The following is a 21,862-nucleotide window of genomic DNA, read 5'->3' on the forward strand; positions in this document are numbered from 1 at the left end:
ACACTTCATAGCAAAAGCTGAGCTAACAGGGTAGTGGATGAGTAGTTAAAAATCAAGCAATCTCTCCTGTCTGTTGAGCCAGACTCCACACTGGCTTCTTTGAAACACTCTGCTTCAGTGAACTCATGCTGTAGCCCCTTAAGGAAGAGCCGTGTCTTATTGCTCGAAGGGAAAGCTGGGTTAGTCAGCTTTCCAGTTGTTGTGCCAGAATACCTGCAAAAACACCTTCAAGAAGAGAAGATGTATTTTGGCCCATGGTTTCGAGCTTTCACTGCACGGTCACTCGGCTCCATTGTTTCTGGGAGGCAGAGCAGTGGGGCTGGGAGGACTTGGAGCAAACTGTTAGCCTCATAGCAGCCAGGAAGCACACAGAGAGAGAGGGGGCCAGGGACAACAGACGCCCTTCAAAGGTACACCCGAGTGAGCAGTCTTCTGTGTTAGCTAGCTTCTCATTGCTGTGACAAATACCTGAGAAAAACAGTTTAAAGGGGAAACCTTTCTTTGGCTCATGGTTTAGGTCTACAGTCAGCTGGCTCCATCCCTTGTAGATCTATTATGAGGACAAAACGTCACAGCAGAAAGGTGTGGCAGAGGAACACTAGGCACCTCCTGGCAGCTAGGAAGGAGAATGAGAATAAGAGAGTGAGACAGGAAGAGGCTGGGAAACAGACACACCCTTCAGAGTCCTGTCCTGGTTACCCGCTCCCGTTATCTGGGCCTGACCTCCTGACAGCCCATTTAGCTATGAACTCATCCATGGATCAATCTATTGATGAGCTCAGGGCCCTGAAGAGTCGAACATCTCTCTACACCCGACCTCTGAACACCGATGCATTAGAACCAAGCTTTCAACCTATGAGCCTCTTAGGGCACATTCTAGATTCAAAACATAACAAAAGCCCACATGCTGGCAGGAAGCAGTCCGACCCCTCACTTTTCAAGGTGAGAGGGGAAGCAGAGGAATCGATATGTGAGGTACACAAGCTCAACTGGCTCCGCCAGGAGACGGGCCGCCCTGTTCCTCAAAGTGAACAAAGTGTGGCTGGAGCCACAGAGCACCTCCTGGGGATCAGCCAGGTTATGCAAATATCACAGGATGGTCACTTGCCACCTGCCAAAAAATAAAAAACCGTCCCAAAGATGGCACTCTGCTCGCCATGTGCATCTCATGCTAGAGCCATTTAACCCATTATGTCACTCAACTTTCCACATTTCTTTGTGTCACTGAACCACAAAATCTTTATTTTCCTAAGATTTTCGACTGTGCAAATCCCTTGAGGTTTTCCAAAGCCATAGCGACACCTGTGTAGGACGGCTGTCCCTGAAAGAAAAGCGTTTGGCCCTACCTCCGTGTACTGATATGTATAGAGCTGGCTAAGATATTTCCTTATCCCTTCCATTGGCTTTAAGCAATATAAATGGGTCTAGCCCAAGGTGCTGATGTGTAGTCTTTGCAGCAATGCGAGTGAAGCCACACCGTCAGCTGAGAATGAGCCTCCAGAAAAGAGGCTATGACTTCTCAGGGCGTGGATTACACATCAAAACTGAAGCATCAACCCCGAAACACTAGATAGTGCCCCAGTCTGTGATATGCAGATTACTCTTTCTGTATATCTCTCCTTCTGCATATTGCAGAGGTGATTTCAGGCCTCCTACCTAGCCCAGCTCACAGCACTCATGTACTTACCATCATTCACATAGTCACTCATTCTGAGCCACTCCCCTCTTCACGAATTGGTAAGACCTGGATTTGGCCCTGGGTCGAGGCCTTTGTTCCATTAGCCATCCCTCTAGCTGGGCTTAGAATCCCCTTGGCTCCCCACAACTACAAATATACCTTCGTGTCTTTATTCTCACCATGGATTGCACTGGAAGTGGTAAACTGGAATTACCTTATTGGAATTCCAATAATTTTCCTCTATGATTACAAATGTGGGTTTTTCTGGACCACGACAAGGTCCAGAAGGGCTTTCTATAGACACCGGGTTTCTTCTGGTCACACCAACACAATAGGCGAGAGCAGATTCCTGGCTGACTTCTATGACCTCAGTGGGAACATCTGCATTTGGAGTAAAGGGTCCCCTCAAGCCCAGATAGCACTGTACAACGCTCAGACTGCCCTCACATCTAGTGCTGATGGTCACCTCAGAGAATACCGAGACAGTGCTATACCATACTATAGTGGTGATGAATAAAATGCAAGCTACTGCTACATGACTTGCTTCCCAATTTGATCCCCATTTAATCAGTATTACCTAAGCAACTATATTTGTTGTAATCTTATTGGTTCACCATAGTTTTGTCCCACCTCATACCCACCTTGTGATTTCCTATTGGGTCAATATTACCTAAGTGGCTATATATCTAATCTTATTAGCTGACTATAGTTTTGTCCCACCTTAATCTGCCTCACCTCGTGGCTTTGCTCAATAAAACACCTTTGAGAATTAAGGTCAGTGGGCAACCCACTTTCTAGGCCCTTTTCTGTCCCTCTTAGACAGAAGCTTTCTTTCTTTCGATAAATTCTTCCTACTCTTAAAAAATAAATCAAAAATAAAATGTGAGCTACAACGCATGAGTGGAAGCATCAACTAGAAATCAGAGGAACCATGCTCTGCGCCCAGGTTCACCAGCCTACGACACCATGGACTTCCCCGTTTCTGTTTATGAAAGAGCATCTGGGGGGAAGCACCTTCCTTAGCTCTGTAGCAGGAATCATCTACCGGTGCTGACCAAAGTCTTCACCCATGTACATAAGATGTTCTCTTCTTGCTGCATTAGCAGGGAACTTCCTGAGCTTTTGTCTTCTCATGTGCAGTAAAAACAGCCAGAACAGCCCGTGCCCCGCACCTGGCCACACCCTGAGCATGGTGTAAAGGCCCCAGTAGAGACCGGATCAGCTGCACTGGGCCAAAATCTAGACACAACCCCAATCTCTTCTCCTTCTCCATGGCTGGAGCTAGGGGTCAGCTCCATATGAGAAGATATGAGGGACAGAAAAGGAATGAGAGGGATCCTGAGTGACTCCCTGGAGCAGCCCGTGTAGCCTGCTCTAGAGTCATGTGTAGAAGAGTCAGTCGCTGAACTCTGCGACTCTGTAGACAAACACTGTAGACAGGCAGACTTCAGGAGTGTGATGTACATAATAAAAGGAGCCTGCAAGAAACAGGATGAAGCACACAGTCTAGCCAGGCCCAGCAGTGAGAGCAGCTATTAACTGCGCTCATCTTTCGGACACTCCTAAATGGGTGTCAGCAACATCCCTCCCTAAATCAGCCAAGTCGTGACTTAGTGAGGATCCCTCCAGACTGGCACACATTGGGAGCTTCAGGGAGGTCCCTGGCACAGGAGCCCTTTGCTTGGGTGGCACCCACCACACCCACCATCCTCACTACCTGTCTGCAGTTCACCCAGATACTACTCACTTCTCTAAAACATGTGTCTTCTGCCTGTCCTTCTCCAAAACAAGAACATGAGTCCCTGAAGGGCAAGAGACAGCTGAGCGTTGGGACCCTCCCCAACACTCACCAACACAACTGAGCACAAGGAAGACCCCATTCTGTATAGACCAGATAGGAAGCCAGGCTTCAGAATTAATGAACAGCAGTTGAAATATCCATTTTCATCCCTATTAATTGAGATTTGGGGGAAATTATTATCTTAGACTTTTTCTTCCTTATCTGTCAAATGGCCACGATAACAGACGGAGTAAAGCTTAGCACAATGCCTGACACAGGGGAAGCACTCAGCAAATGTCCCCTGTCTATCCCAGTCCAGTCTTCCAGACAGAAACTCTGGCATGGAGTCACCCTCTCTCAGTGATGCACAGGTCAGCTAATTCCCCTCTCTCCAGGTGATCAGCCTCTGCAGAAGCTGGCATCAGAAGCCCAAGCCGAGGAGCTCCAGTAGTTCTTAGAAGAAAAGAAGCTTCCCCTGGGCAGTCAGGTAATGGAGAAGCTGCCTACAGGGATGGAAAGGAGAGCTGGCCTAGGGCAGGTTGGGTGGGCAGGATGGAAAATAGCCTCCCATGCTCAGGACTGCCCCACACAGTAATGAAAACATCAAAACACCGACAGTGCTCCCACTGAGAAATGCAGACTACTTGGAAGATTTTGGCAGACGTGCGACAGCAAATAGTCCAACAGGTCAGAGTAGCAAGTAACCACAATGAGGAAATCACCAATACCTCCTGACGGCTTCAGGCGGCTCCATGTGGGGGAGAATCTGGCTGGCAGAGGCCAGCGTGTCCCTCAGGGTCTCACTGACTTCCTTCAGCTGGTCCAGGGGTAGCTGGACCACCAGTGACCCCAGGCCACAGCGCTGCCACTGGAGTTCTCTCTCCTGCTCCTCTATCTCCCTTCTCAGCTGTTGATCTTTGGCCTCCAGCGCAGACATCCTTTTCTGGAGAGCTTCCACTTCTTCCTGCAAAGAAGGGAAAGAGATTTGATGAAGGAACCTTTCCCGGCACCCTGCCCTGCTGATCGTGGCTGTAAGGAGAGGGGCCGTCTGCACTGGGCTGCACAGCTCCCTGCAAGGCAGGCAGGTTTCTGGGAGTTTGCTGAACTGGAAAACTCATGCCAGCTTTATAATTCTGATGAGTTTGCAGAAGGAAAAATATTCTTTTCCAAGCATTAAATCACTATGGTGGGTCAGCCAAAGATTACACGGGGAAGAACCAGCAAATAACAAATAACTGGCTTCACTACTGATGACCCACAAGGACACAGGCAGCACATATGAAGCACTGAGATTCATACCACAGACCAAGATGAGACAGGGCTGGTCTGTTGCCAAGCGTGAGAATTTAGATTGCAGAGAAAGACAGAAGTCCTGCCTTCTCAGATCTGTGGGACGGAGAGAACAGTGAGATGCTACACAGTATCCCAGTGTCTGAAGTTCATAAAAATATTAAATGAATTTAATTTCTACTGACATAGCAAACCAAAGCCCACATCACCCACACCTATCATCCAATCTTGAGGTCAAAGAAGAAAACAAACAGCAGGTAACTGTAAGCCAGGGTGTGCACAGCGCTTGGGCAGACAACCATCTCACTGCCCAAAAGACTCAGAATCAAAACCCAGACTCTCTTACTGAACTTGCCCTGTGTTCCGTCATTGTTCTTGGCTGATAGAAGCCCACAGCCCACAGCCCTGACCAGCCATCCTGAGCCTGTCTCTCACACATTGCACAGGCCCTCTTCCCCACAAGTCCCTCCTCCACCCATCTCCGCTGCGGAGAGGTGAGAGGGAAGATGAGGTACCGAGGTCTACTGCTGAGACTTCCTAAAGAAACCAATCCCTGTTTTCCACAGCGCCTGAGTCACAGCACAGCTGACGAGGTCCCTCCACCAGCCTCTCAGCTCCCACCTTTGGACCCTAACCTTCCCCTCTCTCCTTCCTCCTCTCCTTCCTGTCTTCTTTCCCTGCTTCCTTCCTTTTCCCTTACTTCTTCCTTTCCTTCTCTTCTTGCTTTTTCTTCCTACCTCCTTCATTTTTTTGTTCTTTCCTCCTCAGTTTTTCTAGACTGTAATAAAATGAGAGTGACATAAAGTGCACCATCTTAACCGTTTGTAAATGTACAGGTCAGTGGCATTGAGTCTCACTGCCATCACCGCTATCCACCCACAGAACTCGTCATCTTCCCAGCTGCACCCCTGCACCTGTCAGACACCACCCCTTCCCTGCCCTGGACCCGGGGTTCTACTTTGTGTCTCTGTGAACTGAGGACTCTAGGGGCTTCACAGAAGTGGAAACACAGTATTTGTAAAAGACTTATGTTGCATAATGTCCTCCAGGGTCATCTGCATTATAGTCTGCATCTGAATGACCCTCCTTTCTAAGGCTGATACTACTTCTTTGACTGCAGACTCGTACCAGTTTAGTTATCCATCCACTGATGGCCACTTGGGTCATTACCACCTTTTGGTTGTATGAGTAATGCTGCTCTGGCCGTGGGTGTGCAGATACCTCTTCAGGTCCACATTCCAGCTTTTCACATCTATCCCCAAAGTGGGGTTGCTGGATCACATGGTGAGACTACTGTTTATTTGTTTTTATAGGCTGTTTTTTTTTTTTTTTTTTTTTTTTTTTAGTCAGAGTCTTGCTGTGTGGTGCAGCCTGACCTTGAACTCGCTTATGTGGCCCAGGCTATCCTCAAACTCGTGGTGATCCTTCTGCCTCAAAGCTTCCCGAGTGCTGGGATTATAGGTGTGCACCACCATGCCCAGCTCTGAGTCTACTTTTCATTTCTTGAGGAAGCTGTAAATTATTCTCCATAGTGGTCCTAAAACTTATCCCTTTTTTAAATTAAGTTTATTGGTATAATTTAGGTATACATAATGATCATATTCATCATAGGAAAGTTGTACCTGTACATGGTATATCTCAATTCTTCTTTCTTTCCCCATTCACCTCCCCTCCCTTCAACCCCTCTTCCTCTCCTTATTTACAAAGCTTTATTTCCATTTTATCCTTCTTTTCTCATTTTTTCCTTCCCTTCCTTCCTTTCCCCCTACTCTCTCCCCAGTTTCCCTTTTCTTTTGAACAATTTCTTCCTAGTTCACAATATCTATTGTACATTGTGGTCCTTATTTACACTTTTGGTTTCTCACACCAGAGAAACAATGCAATATTTACACATGTGTCTGATTTATTTCACTTAAGAATATGGTCTCAACATACAATTATTTACCTAGAAATGTCTCAAGTTTATCCTTCTTTATGGCTGAGTAGTACTCTAGTGTATGAAAAAAACCAATATCCTTTTTATACATTCATTGGTTGATGGGCATTTGGGCTGTTTCCAAGATTTAGCTATTACAAACTGTGCTCCTATAAACATGAGTGTGCATATATCACTGTGGTATGATGCTTTTAATTCTTCTGGGAAGATATCCAGAAGGGAAATAGCTGGGTCAAATGGGACCTCCAATCTTAGTTTTTGGAGGAATCTCCACACTGATTTCCTCAATGGTTGCACCAGTCTATGTTCCACCAACAATGGAGAAGTGTTCCTTTTTTCTCACACCCCCTCTAGCATTTGTTATTGGTTGATTTCTTGATGACAGCCATTTGTTCTGTGGTGAGATGGAATCTGTGTTCTTTTAATTTGCATCTCTCAAATGACAAGTAAGTGTGTATTCATTTCAGATGCCTTTTTTTGGACTGAATCTTTACATTTGGAGGAGGTCTGATTTTTCTCAATTCTTTATATGTTCTAGATATTAGACCATTGTCTGAGGAACAACTGACTAAAAATTTTTTCCCCATTCTATAGCTTGTCTTTTCACTTTGTTGGTGATTTCTCTTACTGTGCAGAAGCATTTTAATAAGATGAGATGCCAGTTGTTGATTTTTTGTAGTATTTCCCATGCAATCAGGGTTTTGTTCATAAAGCCTTTGCCTACACCTATGTCTTCAAGAGTTCTATCTAGTCTCTCTTCCAGAACATTTAGTGTTTCTGTTTTAATATTTAGATCTTTGATCCATTTCGATTTTAGCTTAGTGCATGGTGAGAGACATGTGTCTAGTTTTAGTCTTCAGCATGTGGAAAGCCGGTTTTTCCAGCATCATTTATTAAAGAGGCTATCTTTCTTCCAGTGAAGATGTTTGGCCCCTTGTCAAAGATAAGGTGGCTGAGTGTGTTTGGAGTTGTTTCTGCATCTTCTAATCTGTCCCATTGATCCTCAGGTCTGTTTTTCTGCCAGTACCATGCTGTTTTATCACAGTAGCTCTGTGACAAGGATAAACCTATAACCTATTCTTTTTTTTTTTTTTTTTTTTTTTTTTTTTTTTTCCGGTACCGGGAACTCAGGACCTTGCACTTGCCAGGCAGGCGCTGTGCCACTGAGCTAAATCTCCAGCCCCCTTATAACGTATTCTTAGCACCACAGTCAAAGTGATTCTTTAAGGTGTGATCAGGCCAAGTATAGTGGTGTATACCCATTATCCCAGCACTCTGGGAGGCTGAGGCAGGAGGGTTGCAAGTTCAAACCCAACTTGAGTGACATAATAATTTAATAAGGTCCTGTCTCAAAATTTAAAAGGACTGGGAATTTAAAGAAAGGAATAAAAAAGGGGCTTGGGAATGTAGCTCAGTGCAAAGGCCCTGGGTTCAATTGTTAGTAGTGCAAAACATAAAAATAAACTGTGGTCAGACTATGTCATTTTATGCTTAAAATCCTTAGTGTCTCCCCATTACAGACAGAGAAAAGCCTGGGCCCTTTACCTCTGACCCTGTCCCCTTCCTTTCTGCATGTGCACCCCTCCAGTTGCCTCAGCCCTCTCTTTCTGAACCCACAGCACTACGCCAACCTCCAGCCCTCCCACATGGCTGCCCCCTGCTCCGATGCTGGAGACATGTACAGGACCTGTCCTCTCCTCAGTCTGACTCTTCACCCATCTCCCTGGTCTGCACACTGAGGCTTTTACCACCTCCAACCCACCAGCCCTCTCACTCAAGGTCTTAGAATATTTGCCATGGGTCTCCCAACCGACACCCCAGGGAACACTGCACAAAGATCCTGGGCATGCAAAGGGCATCCAGCACACTTGGACCCACAGGAAGACCTACGGGATGGACAAGGATTCAAGCACCTTTCCCTAGAGTTTGGCCAGTACCAAGCTACAGCACAGAATGTTTTTAGCACTAAGCACGGCACCAAGCAACGCACAGATTACTTCTAGCAGTGGGTACTGGTGCTTAAATTGTTTGTACTCTGACATTCTCAAGAGCAGAGGTGAATACTGTTAAAAACTCAAAGCCAGATCCCACACTGCCTGCCGTCCACACTGCACGATGCTCGCGGCAGAGCTGAGTGTTCAGTCTGTCACAGGTTCTTGCAGACTGTGGTGATTCCTGCCTCCCTCTACCAGCTCACTACTCTAGCCGCTTGGGTGGAGCAAATAGCTGGTGCGAACGCTCTGCATGGGGCAGAGCCTGCCCAAGCTCATCGGCTGCTTAGAACCTGCACATGCTTTGGACTCGAGCGGTGAGGACCTGCTCCCCCTTGAAGCTGCTGCCACTGACCTGAATTCCTCAGTGCCCCCCTGCACCCCTTTTCTGTGTCAGCTCAAGCTGCCAGGACCCTACTCCACCCTGCGCTGCCCTGACGGCCTCTCGCTTTACCACGGTGCTGCACCCAGATCCCAACCCCAGACGATTCCGGGCCAACTTTCAGCACTGCTTGGGCCACATATGGCTTCCAGTCAGCCCTCTGGTCAGCCCAGATGCACTCACCCTGCGCATGCAGACCTGTGACTCTGCCTGTGAAAGCGCAGGCACAGCCTGCCAGCCCAGGAGTCCCCGCAAAGCATTCTCAAGGCAGGGGCCTGTCTCTGCTTCCAAGGGATGTGTCTAAGGTCAAGCGATGGCAAATAAGGAAAGTCTGGCCCTCATTTGTGACACGATTCCTGCAGGCCATCCAGCCACTCCCACCACCTTTCCTTTTGCAAAGCATGGACCCATTTTGCCACATTTGGCTTCAGTGATGAGAACCCCCCAACCCCAACTGCGATGTCTGTCTCCTTCTCACCTGCAGCTGCCGCTTCTCCTGGAGAAGCCAGTCTCGCCTTGCAAGGGCCTCACGCAGGCTGTCCTGGGCTGTGAGTTCCAGGGTCTGTGACTCGCTTCCAAGTGGGGCTAGGGCACAGTCACTGCCAGCCCTTTAAAGAAACATATACATATTGTGAGGCAAACATGATAATCACTACGCTGTGGAAACCTGTAAGGAACACATACGTATCAGTAGAGGAGTGGACAGGCCCACGGGAATTTTCAGTCAGAAATTTCAGAGTGGCCCCCAGCCCTTATGATTTTCAGGAGGGCTGCTGGCATGAGGTCCCTAATGGACATTTCCATTTTTATTAGAATTCGTTGGAGTTTTTGGTTTTTCCCCAGCCAAATTTCTGCTGCAGGACCTGCACATTCCCATACGGCCACACGTGGCTGGTTGAACACGTGACACTCGGTGAGCCCAAACTGAAATGAGCTCAATAAGTATAAAATATACATCTGATTTTAAAGGCTTTGTCTGAAAACAAACAGTGCGAGATAATGCACTAGTGATATTTTTATGTTCATTATACATTGAGTGATAATATTTTGGAAATACTGGGTTGGGTTAAATATATTGTTAAAATTAATTTTGCAAACCATAAAGGTACACACCCATAATCCTAGTACTCTGCGAGGCTGAGGCAGGGAGATTCAAGTTCAAGCCCAGCCTGGGCAATGAATTTAACTTAGCAAGACCCTGTCTCAAAGTAAAAAAAAAAACAAAAAGGGCTGGGGATGTAGCTCTGTGGGAATGTCCTGGGTTCAATCCCCAGTATACTACTAAAGTTAATTTTTAATTAATTTCACCTATTTCTTGCTCTTTTTAATGGCACAACTAGATCAACCGAAGTCACATATGAGACTCACATTGTATTGCACAGGACATCCTGTCTTGGGCCACTCAACAGAGCAAACCCCAGGGCTGTTCTTGGAGGAGGAAACCCAAGGGAGGTGTGGCTGACCTACAGCCGCTTGGGCCACAGCTCCTCAGAAAAGTTTGCTGGAAGACTGCCCAGGGCCACCTGAGACCTGCTCGGCTCCCTCTGCCATTCTTGCAGGAGTCCACATGCTTGAGGACACGATGCTGAGGACACTGGCCCAGGACGGACTCGAGCTCAGCAGCCCTCGCCCCGAGTCTGGTAGGTGTTTCCCACCAAAGCAGGATGAACTCAGCCTAGAGTATTCGGCTTTGAACTCAGGGCAGAAATAATTGGGTAACTCAGGAAGCGTTCTACCAAGTCAAGAAAGAAAAGACAAATATACCAATGAGAAATTCCAAAAGAGAAATGACACAGAGTTAAAGGAAGTATGTATCATCAAAACTGGTTTTAAACCCAGACCCAAACAGTAAATGTCATCTCTCACCTAACAAACTGGCAAATGTTTTCATAAACCATAATTCTCTGTGGTTTCATAAACCACAATCTGGTAAGAGTGAAAAATGAGACTTAAATTCTACCCTAATTTTGGGTCCGATCTCCTCCTCCAAAGTATTACACACAATTACACATGTACATACAGATTAGCTGTAAGAACATTTTTTCTCCACAGCCCCAAATTGAAAACACCCTCTCCATGGGGCCACCCGAGGACAGTGCCGTACCCCAGGGCACAGCTTGAAGGGTGGCACAGTCTCCGAAATTAGGTCACAAGGGAGATATGGCAGCATGAGAGAGTCACAGTTCACTTTTTTTCTACAGCAGGTTTCTTGCCAGTATGTACAATGTGAACTAAATCCTATACAAATAACACATATATAAAATAAAAAAGAGAAAATATCCACCAACATACTGTCAGCTCTTTCCTCTGGGTGGTAGAATTACTTCTTATGGCAAATCTTTTCTAAAGTTTCTGCAGTGAGCTTGTATTGTTTTTATAACAATAATTTCTAAAATGTTTTCCACTTCATACTAAATAGCTGCACTATTAACTCCAATATTTTAACATAGCCCACCTGTCTCACAGCTCTCAGACATGCCAGAGCTTTAAATAAACCCCATGGGTACCTTGGTCCGCAAGGCCAGAGAAGATACCTGTGGCTTCAGGTCTTTTGAAGCATAAACCCATGTCCCGAGAAGGTCCCATCAAGCCTCCCCGTCCCCTCGCAGCCACCCCTCGTCTGCCATGCTGCGCTTCCTCCCAGGCTTGTAGAGGGGAGACAGAAGTTACAGGGTCTCCCTGCCGGCCCATTTCTTGGATAAGAAACTGAGCACTGGGTTTGGACCTGGTTTGCCCCCACCAACATAAATGTGTGGGGAAGTGGTGATCCGAGAAGTTGCTGGAGAGCGATGTGCTTTTCTTACGGGAGTGAACACTGTTCTCAGGCGACGGTTACCCCGAGGGCAGGGCGCTAGGAAATGGGTCTGTCCTGCCCCGTCTGCCGCTCTCTGTTGCTCATTGACACTTCCCCGTTGCTTCCCCTCCATACTGTGACGCAGTGCAGCCAGCCGTCACCAGCCCAGAGTGGCACTGTGCTGTTCGGACCCTCCAGCCACCAGAATCATGAGCCAATGAAGCCTCTTTCTTTATGCATTACACAGCTTCTGGTAGTCTTTTATAGGAATGAAAAAGGGACTGAGACAGTGAGTAACTGATCCTGAGGTGTGCTGTGCTAAGTTTGCCTCCTTCCCTTCCTGTCCCACCACATATATTCATTTATTCATTCAGGAAAAAGAAAAGACATTATCATGTTCACTGTCATGGTTTCATCTGAAATGTCCCCCCAAAACTCACATTGTCAGAGGTGGGGCTTCTGGAAGGTGCTTGGATCATGGGGCACTGATTCATCCACTTATGGGTTAATCGCTGAATGTTCAGTTGGGAGGTGGGACTTGGTGGGAGGAGGCAGATCACAGGGGTGTGACCTGGAAGGGTATATTCTTGTCCCTGGCCCCTTTTATCTCCCTGGCTCTTTCCCTGTCTCTCTCTGCTTCTTGTTGCCACAGGTTGAAGAGCTGTCCTCCACCATGCCCATTCACCATGCTGTTTCTGCCTTTGAGGCAAAAACCACAGACTAAGCCTTCTGAACCGTAAGTCAAAATACCATGCTGTGTACCTCAAGTATTTTGTCCTAGCAAAGGTGATTAATATACCCTCCTACAACATGCTACGAATTGTGCTTACCATTAGGGACACAACGGTAAATGGGGCTCAATTCCTCTGTGAGGAGGGATACATATACCCCTGGAAAATTGCCCAGCATGGAGACATGCTCCATGCAAAGAGCAAACCTATAGAATTAAGGACTATAGAGTTAAGGAACCTTCTGTTCCAGCCTTAACACGGCATTTAGAAAGCAGCTGAGCCTCCAACCCTGTTTGAGGCAGCTGCCCTGATACCTTTAGAAGCAATACTAGCAGATATGTTACCTCCACTTCTGGCAGTCTGAAAACAGCAGCTACAGGAATAGGGAAGTTACTTTCCTGATGCAAATTCAGATTTCTTGGTGTGACCATGAATCGTGATATGTCGACTTGATTGGGTCAGGAAACTCTTAGGAGAAGAGTAAAGCACACTTCTGGGTGTGTCTGGGGGGTGTTTCCAGAGATGATGACTGGCCTGTAAGCCAGCAAATTTAGTGGGGAGAGACCACCCCAGTGGTGGGTGGTGGCATCCAATAGGCTTGTAGGCTCAATGGAATAAAAGGGAAAGAAGTTAGCAGGTTTTTGAGGAGCTCCAGTCTGCTTGAGCAGATGTGCCCCGTGCTGCTGTCAACTTTAGATATCAGTCCGCAGTGTCTCCAGCCTTCCAGCACAGCCTCACACTAGTGACTCTCCAAGGAGCTTCCAGACCTTCAACCTCAGCCTACGCAGCATCCTTGATCCCTCTTATTCTGTGGTTTCTGTCTTCTTGGGCTGAGCAGCTGCCAGATCCTCCAGCTCTCCACAGATAGCCATTGTGGGCCCTCCTGCCTCTGATCCTGTAAATCTCCTTGCATAATTATGCATGTATTTTCGACCAATTCTGCTCCTCTAGAGAACCCTGACTAATAAACCTGGATAACCCTGAAAATCACTTACTTACTTACTATAATATACCATGCAATATAGAAGTTTCTTCCCTGCTTCATGCGCTTAAAGGCAAATAATCATAGTAGTGGTAGCAGAAAAATATTTGAACTCAGAATAAAATTAACTTCTATGAATTTAGAATGCACTGCACACATTAGCATTTTCATTACAGAACTAAGACAAGATGTTATTATCAGCTTTGCCAGTGGAGAAACCAAGTCTCAGGGAGAATGAGGGACTTGCTGGTGGCCACAGACAGAGCAAGAAGCAATGCTCAGGAGTCAGAGCTGGTCGGGCTGGTCCTCACCACCACCATTTCCAGTGCTTTGCAGATTCTCCCCCATGTTGCTTCTCAGCAAGCTCAGAAGCCCATCCCCCCTGCTTCTCACCACATTCCTCGCCCCACCAGCTTTTCACTAGGCAGCACAATATCAGCAAGCCCAGCCCGTGGAGGTCAAGGTCACAGGTGGGCTGTGGTTCTGCCTCTCTCTGGCTATCTCCTTGTACTTACCCAAACCCTCTGAACCAGTCTCATTTTTACCATGGGGAAGAGGATGGGGACAATGATGACAATACTGCTGACATGGAAGACATGAGGATTCCATTAATATTACACATGACCACAGAGCACCTACTGTGTGCAAGACACACACACACACACACACACTGGGGCCACTGGGGAAGGAGACAGAGCCCCTCTGTCCTAACTGTTGACCTCCCAAAGTCATAATCTTTGCCTCGGGAAGATGAGCACCAAATTCACACGTGGTGGGCTCTCCATCCTATATGAGGCAATGAAGACTAAAAGTGCAGTGTGTTGAGGGTATTCATATGTATCATGCTTCTAAACCCTCTTGAGTTACCTGTAGCTCTGGGAAGAGGATGCACTGCCTCTCTCGGCTTCAGAGTCACAGCGTGAGTTCATCATTCTGGACTGTGAGCCTTGGAGGGCACCTGAGTAGTGTCCCCAAGCACCAGCCCCAGGTGAGGACTTAGAAAATATTTGTTGGATGATTTAATGAATCCATAGCCTAAAAAAATCCAGAAGTCATTTATATTCAGTTTCCTATTGCATTAGATCATTTCTTTGCACTCATTTATTTCCCAATTTGCTCTGCTTATGCTAATATTAAGAGTTTCTTGAATTTCCTAAATAGATACCATCTGGGTCGGGATGGGAGTTATTGAAGGAAATCAACACAGAATTGAAAATTAGCTGCAGAGAAGGTACAAGTGGGTAACTGGGAATTCTCTATATTATGGTTAATCACATTCATTACTTAATCCATATGAAAAGCCCTTGTGATTAACCGAAACCCCTCTGTCTCTCATCCCCATGCCTCAGGTACAGGAAAGGGTCCCCAGGGTCCGAAGCTGGGCCCAAGCCACTCCACAGCTTAGTAACAAAGCAGGGACAGATTTCCTTCCCCCTGCCTGCAGTCCTCAGAGTCCCCAGCCCTCTGCCTCTACTACGCCACTCCCTTTATCTTCAGGAAGTCTCCATGTGTAATCCCTAATGTCAGTACAAATTAGCACTGCTGCTATAAACTAATCAGTATGTAAAATGAGCAAACCCCTCAGCGGCAAAAATTAAAAACACCACGCAGGGTAGGATGTTAGAACAGCACTTGGCCAACAGGGACTTGGAGCCTAAGATCCCTCTCTCAGACCCAGGGTTCACAAGGCGCCCATCTGCACCTGCCTCATGCTGAAAAAAAAATTTGCTCCACTGTCTTTCCAGCAATAATATAAGGAAGCATAAAATCCATTTGTAAAATAAAAGCTACATCACAGGAAAAAGCAAACATAGCCTCCAATTGCATGGAAGAACATTTTAATCCCTGGGTGTCACTCAAGATGCAACTCTTTGAGTGCCAATTCCAGTGACACCGAAAGAGGAAAGATGTGGCTGCCACGTGGGATGGATCCAGGCGAGCGTGTAATGGGGTCGCCTATGAGGAGCTCGCTCGCCACCTGCTCACCAGGGCAGCAACTGGCTCCAAGTTCCCCAGTGCCACTGGCTTTGCAGGCTGCCTGCAGAAACTTCAGGTGAGGATATCTAAGGGCAAGGACAGGCTGATCATGAGCCCACCGGTGTCCTGCACCAGAGCCACTGAGGCAAAGGTGGGAGATCAGCAGACACTAATGTTAGCAGCTTTTGCAAAGCCAGAGAAACAGCCATTCTGTGCTAGACCAAAAACTATCAGGCAGGACCTCTCATTGGAATGGTGAGGAAAACAGGACCCAGAGGAGGGCCACCTCTGATCGATGGCCACGTCCAGCAGCAAGGTTTGAGCACAGCTCCTCGCGCTCCTCAGCACAGCTGGCCATCCTGCTCCCCAGCAATGCCTGGGCTACAAATGCACCATTCTCTCTTCCTGGGAGGACAGTGATAAGTGGCTGTGGTCTATCCTAGAACACCCAAAGTGTGCTCTAGATCTAGAAATAAACCTCCAAGAAACATCATAAACTGCCAAGGCCATTCTGAGGACAGAAGAAAACACTAAAGTTACTGTGATGATCCAGATAGCTCGTCGTTCAGGTGGGAGATGTCATTGGAGCGGGTCTGTGGTCTGTGGTAGCTAAGAGTAAAGACAACGGAGAAGTCTCCGTCCTATACAGTCCTGTCCCACTCAGAGAGGTGACTGCCTCACAGGTCACATGCAGATTTAATTGCATTTATAAAAACTGTGCCTGGGGCTGGGGATTTAGCTCAGCGGCAAAGCGCCTGCCTGGCAAGCGCAAGGTCATAAGTTCAGTTCCCGGTACCGGAGAAAAACCAAAAAAAAAAAAAAAAAAACTGTGCCTGATGCCATGGGCTCACCACAGACTTCTGCTGAATTTAAAGGAAGAGAATGAACAGGGAGACCTGGAAGTTTTTATTTATAATCTACTAATTAGGAAGGAAGTTCTAAGGAGTCCCTGGGCTCACCTCAACTCATTTTCCACATTTGCTTTCTCCTTTCTCTTCTTGAGGGGTTCTGACCAGGTCCCCCATGCTAGCATCACTTTTGGGGTCTCCCTCAAGCTCTGATTCAAGATTCAGAAACATACCCCGGCATGTTGTTAGTACGAAGACTTTCATGTGGATCACAGCCACCTTGTTTTATACCTTTGGTATAGGTTGCTTTCTAATCAGCAGTGTGTGGTTATTCTACTCTGAGCTTGGAGCAGATTGTCACTGGGTCCTGTGATGCTGCGGTCAGCAACAGTCCACACGTGACAATGCAAGTGTCACATATTCTAGGGGGACAGCGGAAGAATAGTGCACAGAAGCATGGGGACAGGTACCACCTTGACAGGCCCTGTGGGAAGTCACCAGATCCCTTCAAGGTTTTTGATTATCTTGTTTTGTTTTGTTTTGTTGTTTTGTTCTTTGCCTATTTATGGCATCTACTTAGTAGATTTTAGAAACCTCCTTGGAAAGGTGAATTTGCAAAGACATGGAGTGCCCCCTTTGAGAATAATGTGACTGCAGTTCTTGTGGTGGAGGGTATCTCTATGGTCAGCTGCCATATTACTTGGCTAGAGAACAACTCCTAACCCAGGGGACCCCACTGAACAGTGTCCTTGAACTAGTACTGGTCAATGGACAGTGGATCAACAAATTACCTCACAAGCTTCCTAGAGCTGGTATCTTTCCAAAGCCTGTTGAATCTGCAGAAACTCCAACCCATACATGTTCACCCTGCCACTGGCTAGCTCCTCCTCTGCCTCAGTTTCCTTCTTGTTCTGTCCCTCACTGAGACCCCGATCTGTTAGCCTCCCTTGATCAGCTCTTTCCTGCTCTGTGTCTGGAGGAGATGGGTGGCCAGAGTCCCAGAGAACACTGCCCTTTTAGAACATTCCAGAGACCTGGTGCTGTACCTGTTGCTCAGATCAGACTCACCGATCCTAGCCTGATGCAACCTGGCTTCGTCTCACCTCCAGCTGCAGCCATTCCTCTGGGGAAATCACAGCTTCTCCCCAGGTGACCGGATTCTGAGGTGATGGAACACAGTCAGACACAGACACAGTCTCCTCTCAATGGGGAAGACTGAGTCCAGCTCTGCATGAAATATGCCTTGAGCAACTCTGCAGAGCAGCGGAGAAGACCCACCTTCAGCAGAGGCCGATGTCAGGAGCATCAGAATGTGAGCCCCTGGCAGCACAGAGACCAAGTCTGTTCATCCCCGCACCCTGACACTCCATGGATCCTCTGCAAACATTTGCTGATTTGTGTTGGCTCCTGGGTAGAATGCAGAGTCGTGAAAAGGTTGGTGCCTGGGGGCAGGGGTAAGAAGGGCACTGTCGGTCCGTGTTGACCAAGGTTCTGAGACTGCATCTGGACCCGGTGGGACAGCCTGGTGATCCCTCAGCAAACCTGCTCAGGGCACTGGAGGGGACGGACGACGCTTGAGCCTCACACTACACACTGAAGGGCAGCTGCCCTGAGCCACAGTCTTGTCTGCCTGGTGAGTGTTTCAGATCATACTGGCCTCAGAGGGAGGGCAAAGAGCACAGGTTTGATGAACAGGAAGACGATGAAGAGCCCAACCCAGAGCTGAGTCCACAGCTCTAAGCGCCTTGTCACAGACGGCGCTAGCCCTGGCGGAAAGGCCAGGTGCCGGCACAGGACAATCTGGCACTGGAGCAAGTCTGGAGTACACACCAGAGGGACTGTGAGTTAACGATGCCAGGCCAGGGCACCCCAACCTTCTAACCACACCCACACCTGACATTGGTAGGATGGGGCAGACATGCTTGGATCATCCTTCTGACAAATCCTGCTGCTAAAAATACCAGCTCCTTCACCACCACCACTGCAGAGGCGATGCATCGCAGCTGTGCTGAACAGGGGTGTGGAGGGTCCAGTGGGCTCCAGCATAACTGCCCGCAGTCTACAGCCGGCTGGCTCCGAGGCATGGTGGCATGGCAGAGGAGAAAGCGCTTGTGGTGGGGGGAAGCAGCATACTTCATTTTTAAGCTGTGCTATTTTTGCTTGCTTGCGTTTCAAATTATCCTCTGGAATAGATCTTTGGTAAAGGACAATCTGTGTGTATGCACACCCGATTTAGGTTACAAATGTGACCAGTGTGAACACATACATTGGTGAGGACCCACTGGAACACAAGAGTGTGTTAGAGGAAAACATGTGGACAAGGAAGTTATCATCTGAAGAGCAACAGCAGCCAACTCCCTGCCTTAGGAGAAAGGAAAAACAATTTTTCTTAAACTGGGGGCCGGCGGAGTAAGAGCACATCTTCCAACCTTGCTGTGACATTGAGGTGAAAGCTTCCCATTGCTCCAGACTCAGAACTGAGAACAGAAAGGCACGGATCCAGCTGCCTACACCTCGAATCCCTCACAGCGGGCCTGGGGCTCTACTCCGGGAGCCACACAGGCAGCACCCCAGTCCTGATCAGCCACCACTGGACACCTCTGCACACCCACTGGCAGAGCAGGACAAGCAGCTTTCAGGAGAGGTGCCTGCTCACCCCAAGCAGCAAGGAGGAAGCAAAATCCCCACTGGAATCAAGAAACTCAGAAGCCACTGGACTCCCCACACTGATGGGCGGTGCCCAGTCTCTACTGTGAGCTCCCGTCAGAGTCTGGGCTCCTCCAAGGGCTGGTTCTGAGACAAGGTCTGAGAGCAGGTTGTCTTCAGAGAAACGATTCCCCAGGACCCAGAGAAAGGGAGCCAGAGCAGAAACTGCAAACAGTGTATTGGCAAGCTGATTGCCACATGAGCCGCTGAGGCCCAGTCCTACTAGTACCTTCCAGAAAAAACTGTGTGAGGCATGTCTCAGAACTGAGCCCCACAGAAAGGACCCCAACTTCTGGCTGCCGGATGCCTGCCCAAACTAACAAGCAAATGTAGCTAGCGAGGAAGATTGTGAGGGAAGTTGGTGATACTGGATGAGGAAGTGGAAGATATGGAGTGAGTAGCCTACAATACACGCAGAACGGGGACAACAAATGTGGGTTTGGATTTGTGTAATACTCAAGCATTAAGCAGAGACACCTAGCGGGGATCCTTTCTGGGTGCCAGAGTGTGCAGCATGGTGTCGTTTCCTGTCCTGGAACCGCTGTCTGCCGCTTCATGATTTTCTGCCATTTCTTGGCAAAAATGACAATCCATGAGCTGTTCTGATCAGCACCCCAGTCCTGATCAGAAGAGAATGGAGCAGAAGGGGGCAGAGGCAGATCAAATTACTGAATATCGTAAAGAGCAAGTTGCTCTTCTAAAGGAAAAAGCAATTTTGCAGGCAACACTGAGAGAAGAGAAAAAACTCTGAGCTGAAAATGCTAAGCTGAAGAAAGAGACTGAAGAACTGAAACAGAAGCTGATTCAGGCTGAAATTCAGAATGGAGTGAAGCAAACACCGCGCCCATCTTATACTTCACTGCAAGCCAATTCTGTGACTGCGGAAAATGCGAAACAATCTACACCAGTAACTGTATGGTCTGGTGCCAAAGAACAGATCAAAAAGGGAGGAGAAGAAAAGGTGAAAGAAAAAACTGAAAAGAAGGAGAAAAAGCAGCCATCCGCAGCAGGAAGTGCTGACTCTAAGGCAATAGACGCTTCCCATCTGGATCTTCGAATTGGCCGCATCATTAATGCCAAAAAGCACCCTGATGCAGACACTTTGTATGTAGAAGTAGATGTTGGAGAAACAGCCCCAAGAACAGTTGTCAGTGGTCTAGTGAATCATGTTCCTCTTGAACAGATGCAAAATCGGATGGTGATTTTGCTTTGCAACCTGAAGCCTGCAAAGATGAGGGGGGTCCTGTCTCAGGCAATGGTAATGTGCGCTAGTTCACCGGAGAAAACCAAAATCCTCGCTCCTCCTGGAGGGTCTGTTCCTGGAGACAGAGTCACTTTTGATGCTTACCCCAGAGAGCCTGACAAGGAGCTAAATCCTAAAAAGAAAATTTGGGAGCAGATCCAGCCTGACCTGTACACCAGTGACGACAGTGTGGCCACATACAAAGGCTTTCCCTTTGAGGTGAAGAGGAAGGGGGTGTGCAGGGCTCAGACCATGGCCAAGAGTGGGATCAAATAAGATCAGATGCTGCCATTACTGGAACACGCTGGAGGAAACACTAATAACAAGAAAAGGAATATGTTTGTCACTTCTACCTAAAAAAGAAAAAAATAAAAGAACATCCCCGAGAGCTTGGGCAGAGGCACTGGCAAGGCTGCACCAGGGGCACCTCCCACCCCTCTCTACACAGAAGAGCCTCTGGCAGACAAACCTGGACAATGGTGCGTGCCCAGTGAGCGGCAGCCATGAGCGTGAAAATGTCCCTGGCCTCAGAGGAGCTAGGTGGCGAAACTGGCCCGTGGCATCCAGGGTCTCAGCAGTCATCTGGCACTCACTGCCCAAGGTCAGTGATGACTAGACTGAGGGGCAGGGTGACACCCCCAGGGCCTGCTGGGAGGGGCCTGGGTTCCACCAGCTATACGGCAGAGGTGTGCCAACCTCCCACCAAGCAAGGGACCTCTCAGGCATTATCCCCCACCAGGCGCAAGGGCCCATGGGTGCGTCAGAGCCATGGGTGCATGCAGGTGGTGGCTGCCAAGACAGGGGAAGTCATGACCACGTCAGGGTTGGAGCCATGGGGAGGCCCTTGGGGAGCCACACCTGTCCCATGGGAGCATGGGCATGTTGACACCTACACAGAAAGGGCCACACATGCTTACCCATGCAAACTGCAGGTGACAGGGAAGGGGATCAGAAAAACAGGACACGAGAGCTCTGAGCCGGACCTATCGCTGTGCTTCCAAGTGGACAGGACTGGGTGCAGATCAGTGACAGGAACAGCCTGAACATTTCCACCATCTGACAAAGATATCACTAAGACATGGGAGGGTCAGCTCCACACAGGCATGAGAATGACAGAACCTTTTCACATCTGTGCCCTACTGACGGCCACTATCAGAGGCCCGTGGTGACCCATGAGGGCAGTGACAAAGTGGGTGACTCAGGATGCTATTCTAACAAGGTCAAGTTCAGGTAATGGGGTTTGGGGGGCGGTGGGTATGGGTGTGGGTCTGTGCGTGCTGCTGGGAATGGAACTCAGGACCTCACACATGCTAGGCAAGCATTATATCACTGAGCCATACCCCACCGCAAGTTCTGAAAAATTAAACATTTTTTTATAAAAAAGTGAATTAAACAGTAATTTTTAAAAACAAAGTGACAATAAAAATAATTGTTTTAAAGTAGCTGGTTATACCTGGGTGTTTACATTTCCTTAACTCTCACTCTAAAGTTTTCTAAGGTCCAAAGATTCCCCCCACACCAGGG

The 21,862-nt window shown here is 48.0% G+C and overlaps 1 protein-coding gene and 1 pseudogene across 1 annotated transcript in view; one reads left to right on the forward strand and one right to left on the reverse strand.

Moving 5' to 3' along the window:
* Disc1 (disrupted in schizophrenia 1) overlaps positions 1–21,862 on the reverse strand; it is a 292,801-nt gene that overhangs the window by 204,399 nt on the left and 66,540 nt on the right. The window contains exons 5-6 of the mRNA XM_013504736.1: positions 9,536–9,665; positions 4,187–4,422 (exon numbers count right to left, since the gene is read on the reverse strand). Of these exons, the coding sequence (XP_013360190.1) occupies positions 4,187–4,422; positions 9,536–9,665 (366 nt within the window). The remainder of the gene's footprint in view (positions 1–4,186; positions 4,423–9,535; positions 9,666–21,862) is intronic.
* Positions 19,688–20,614, forward strand: LOC102020680 (annotated as a pseudogene).

This window comes from Chinchilla lanigera, unplaced genomic scaffold (genome assembly GCF_000276665.1).
Source record: "Chinchilla lanigera isolate Chin_1 unplaced genomic scaffold, ChiLan1.0 scaffold00091, whole genome shotgun sequence".
Lineage (NCBI taxonomy): Eukaryota > Metazoa > Chordata > Mammalia > Rodentia > Chinchillidae > Chinchilla > Chinchilla lanigera.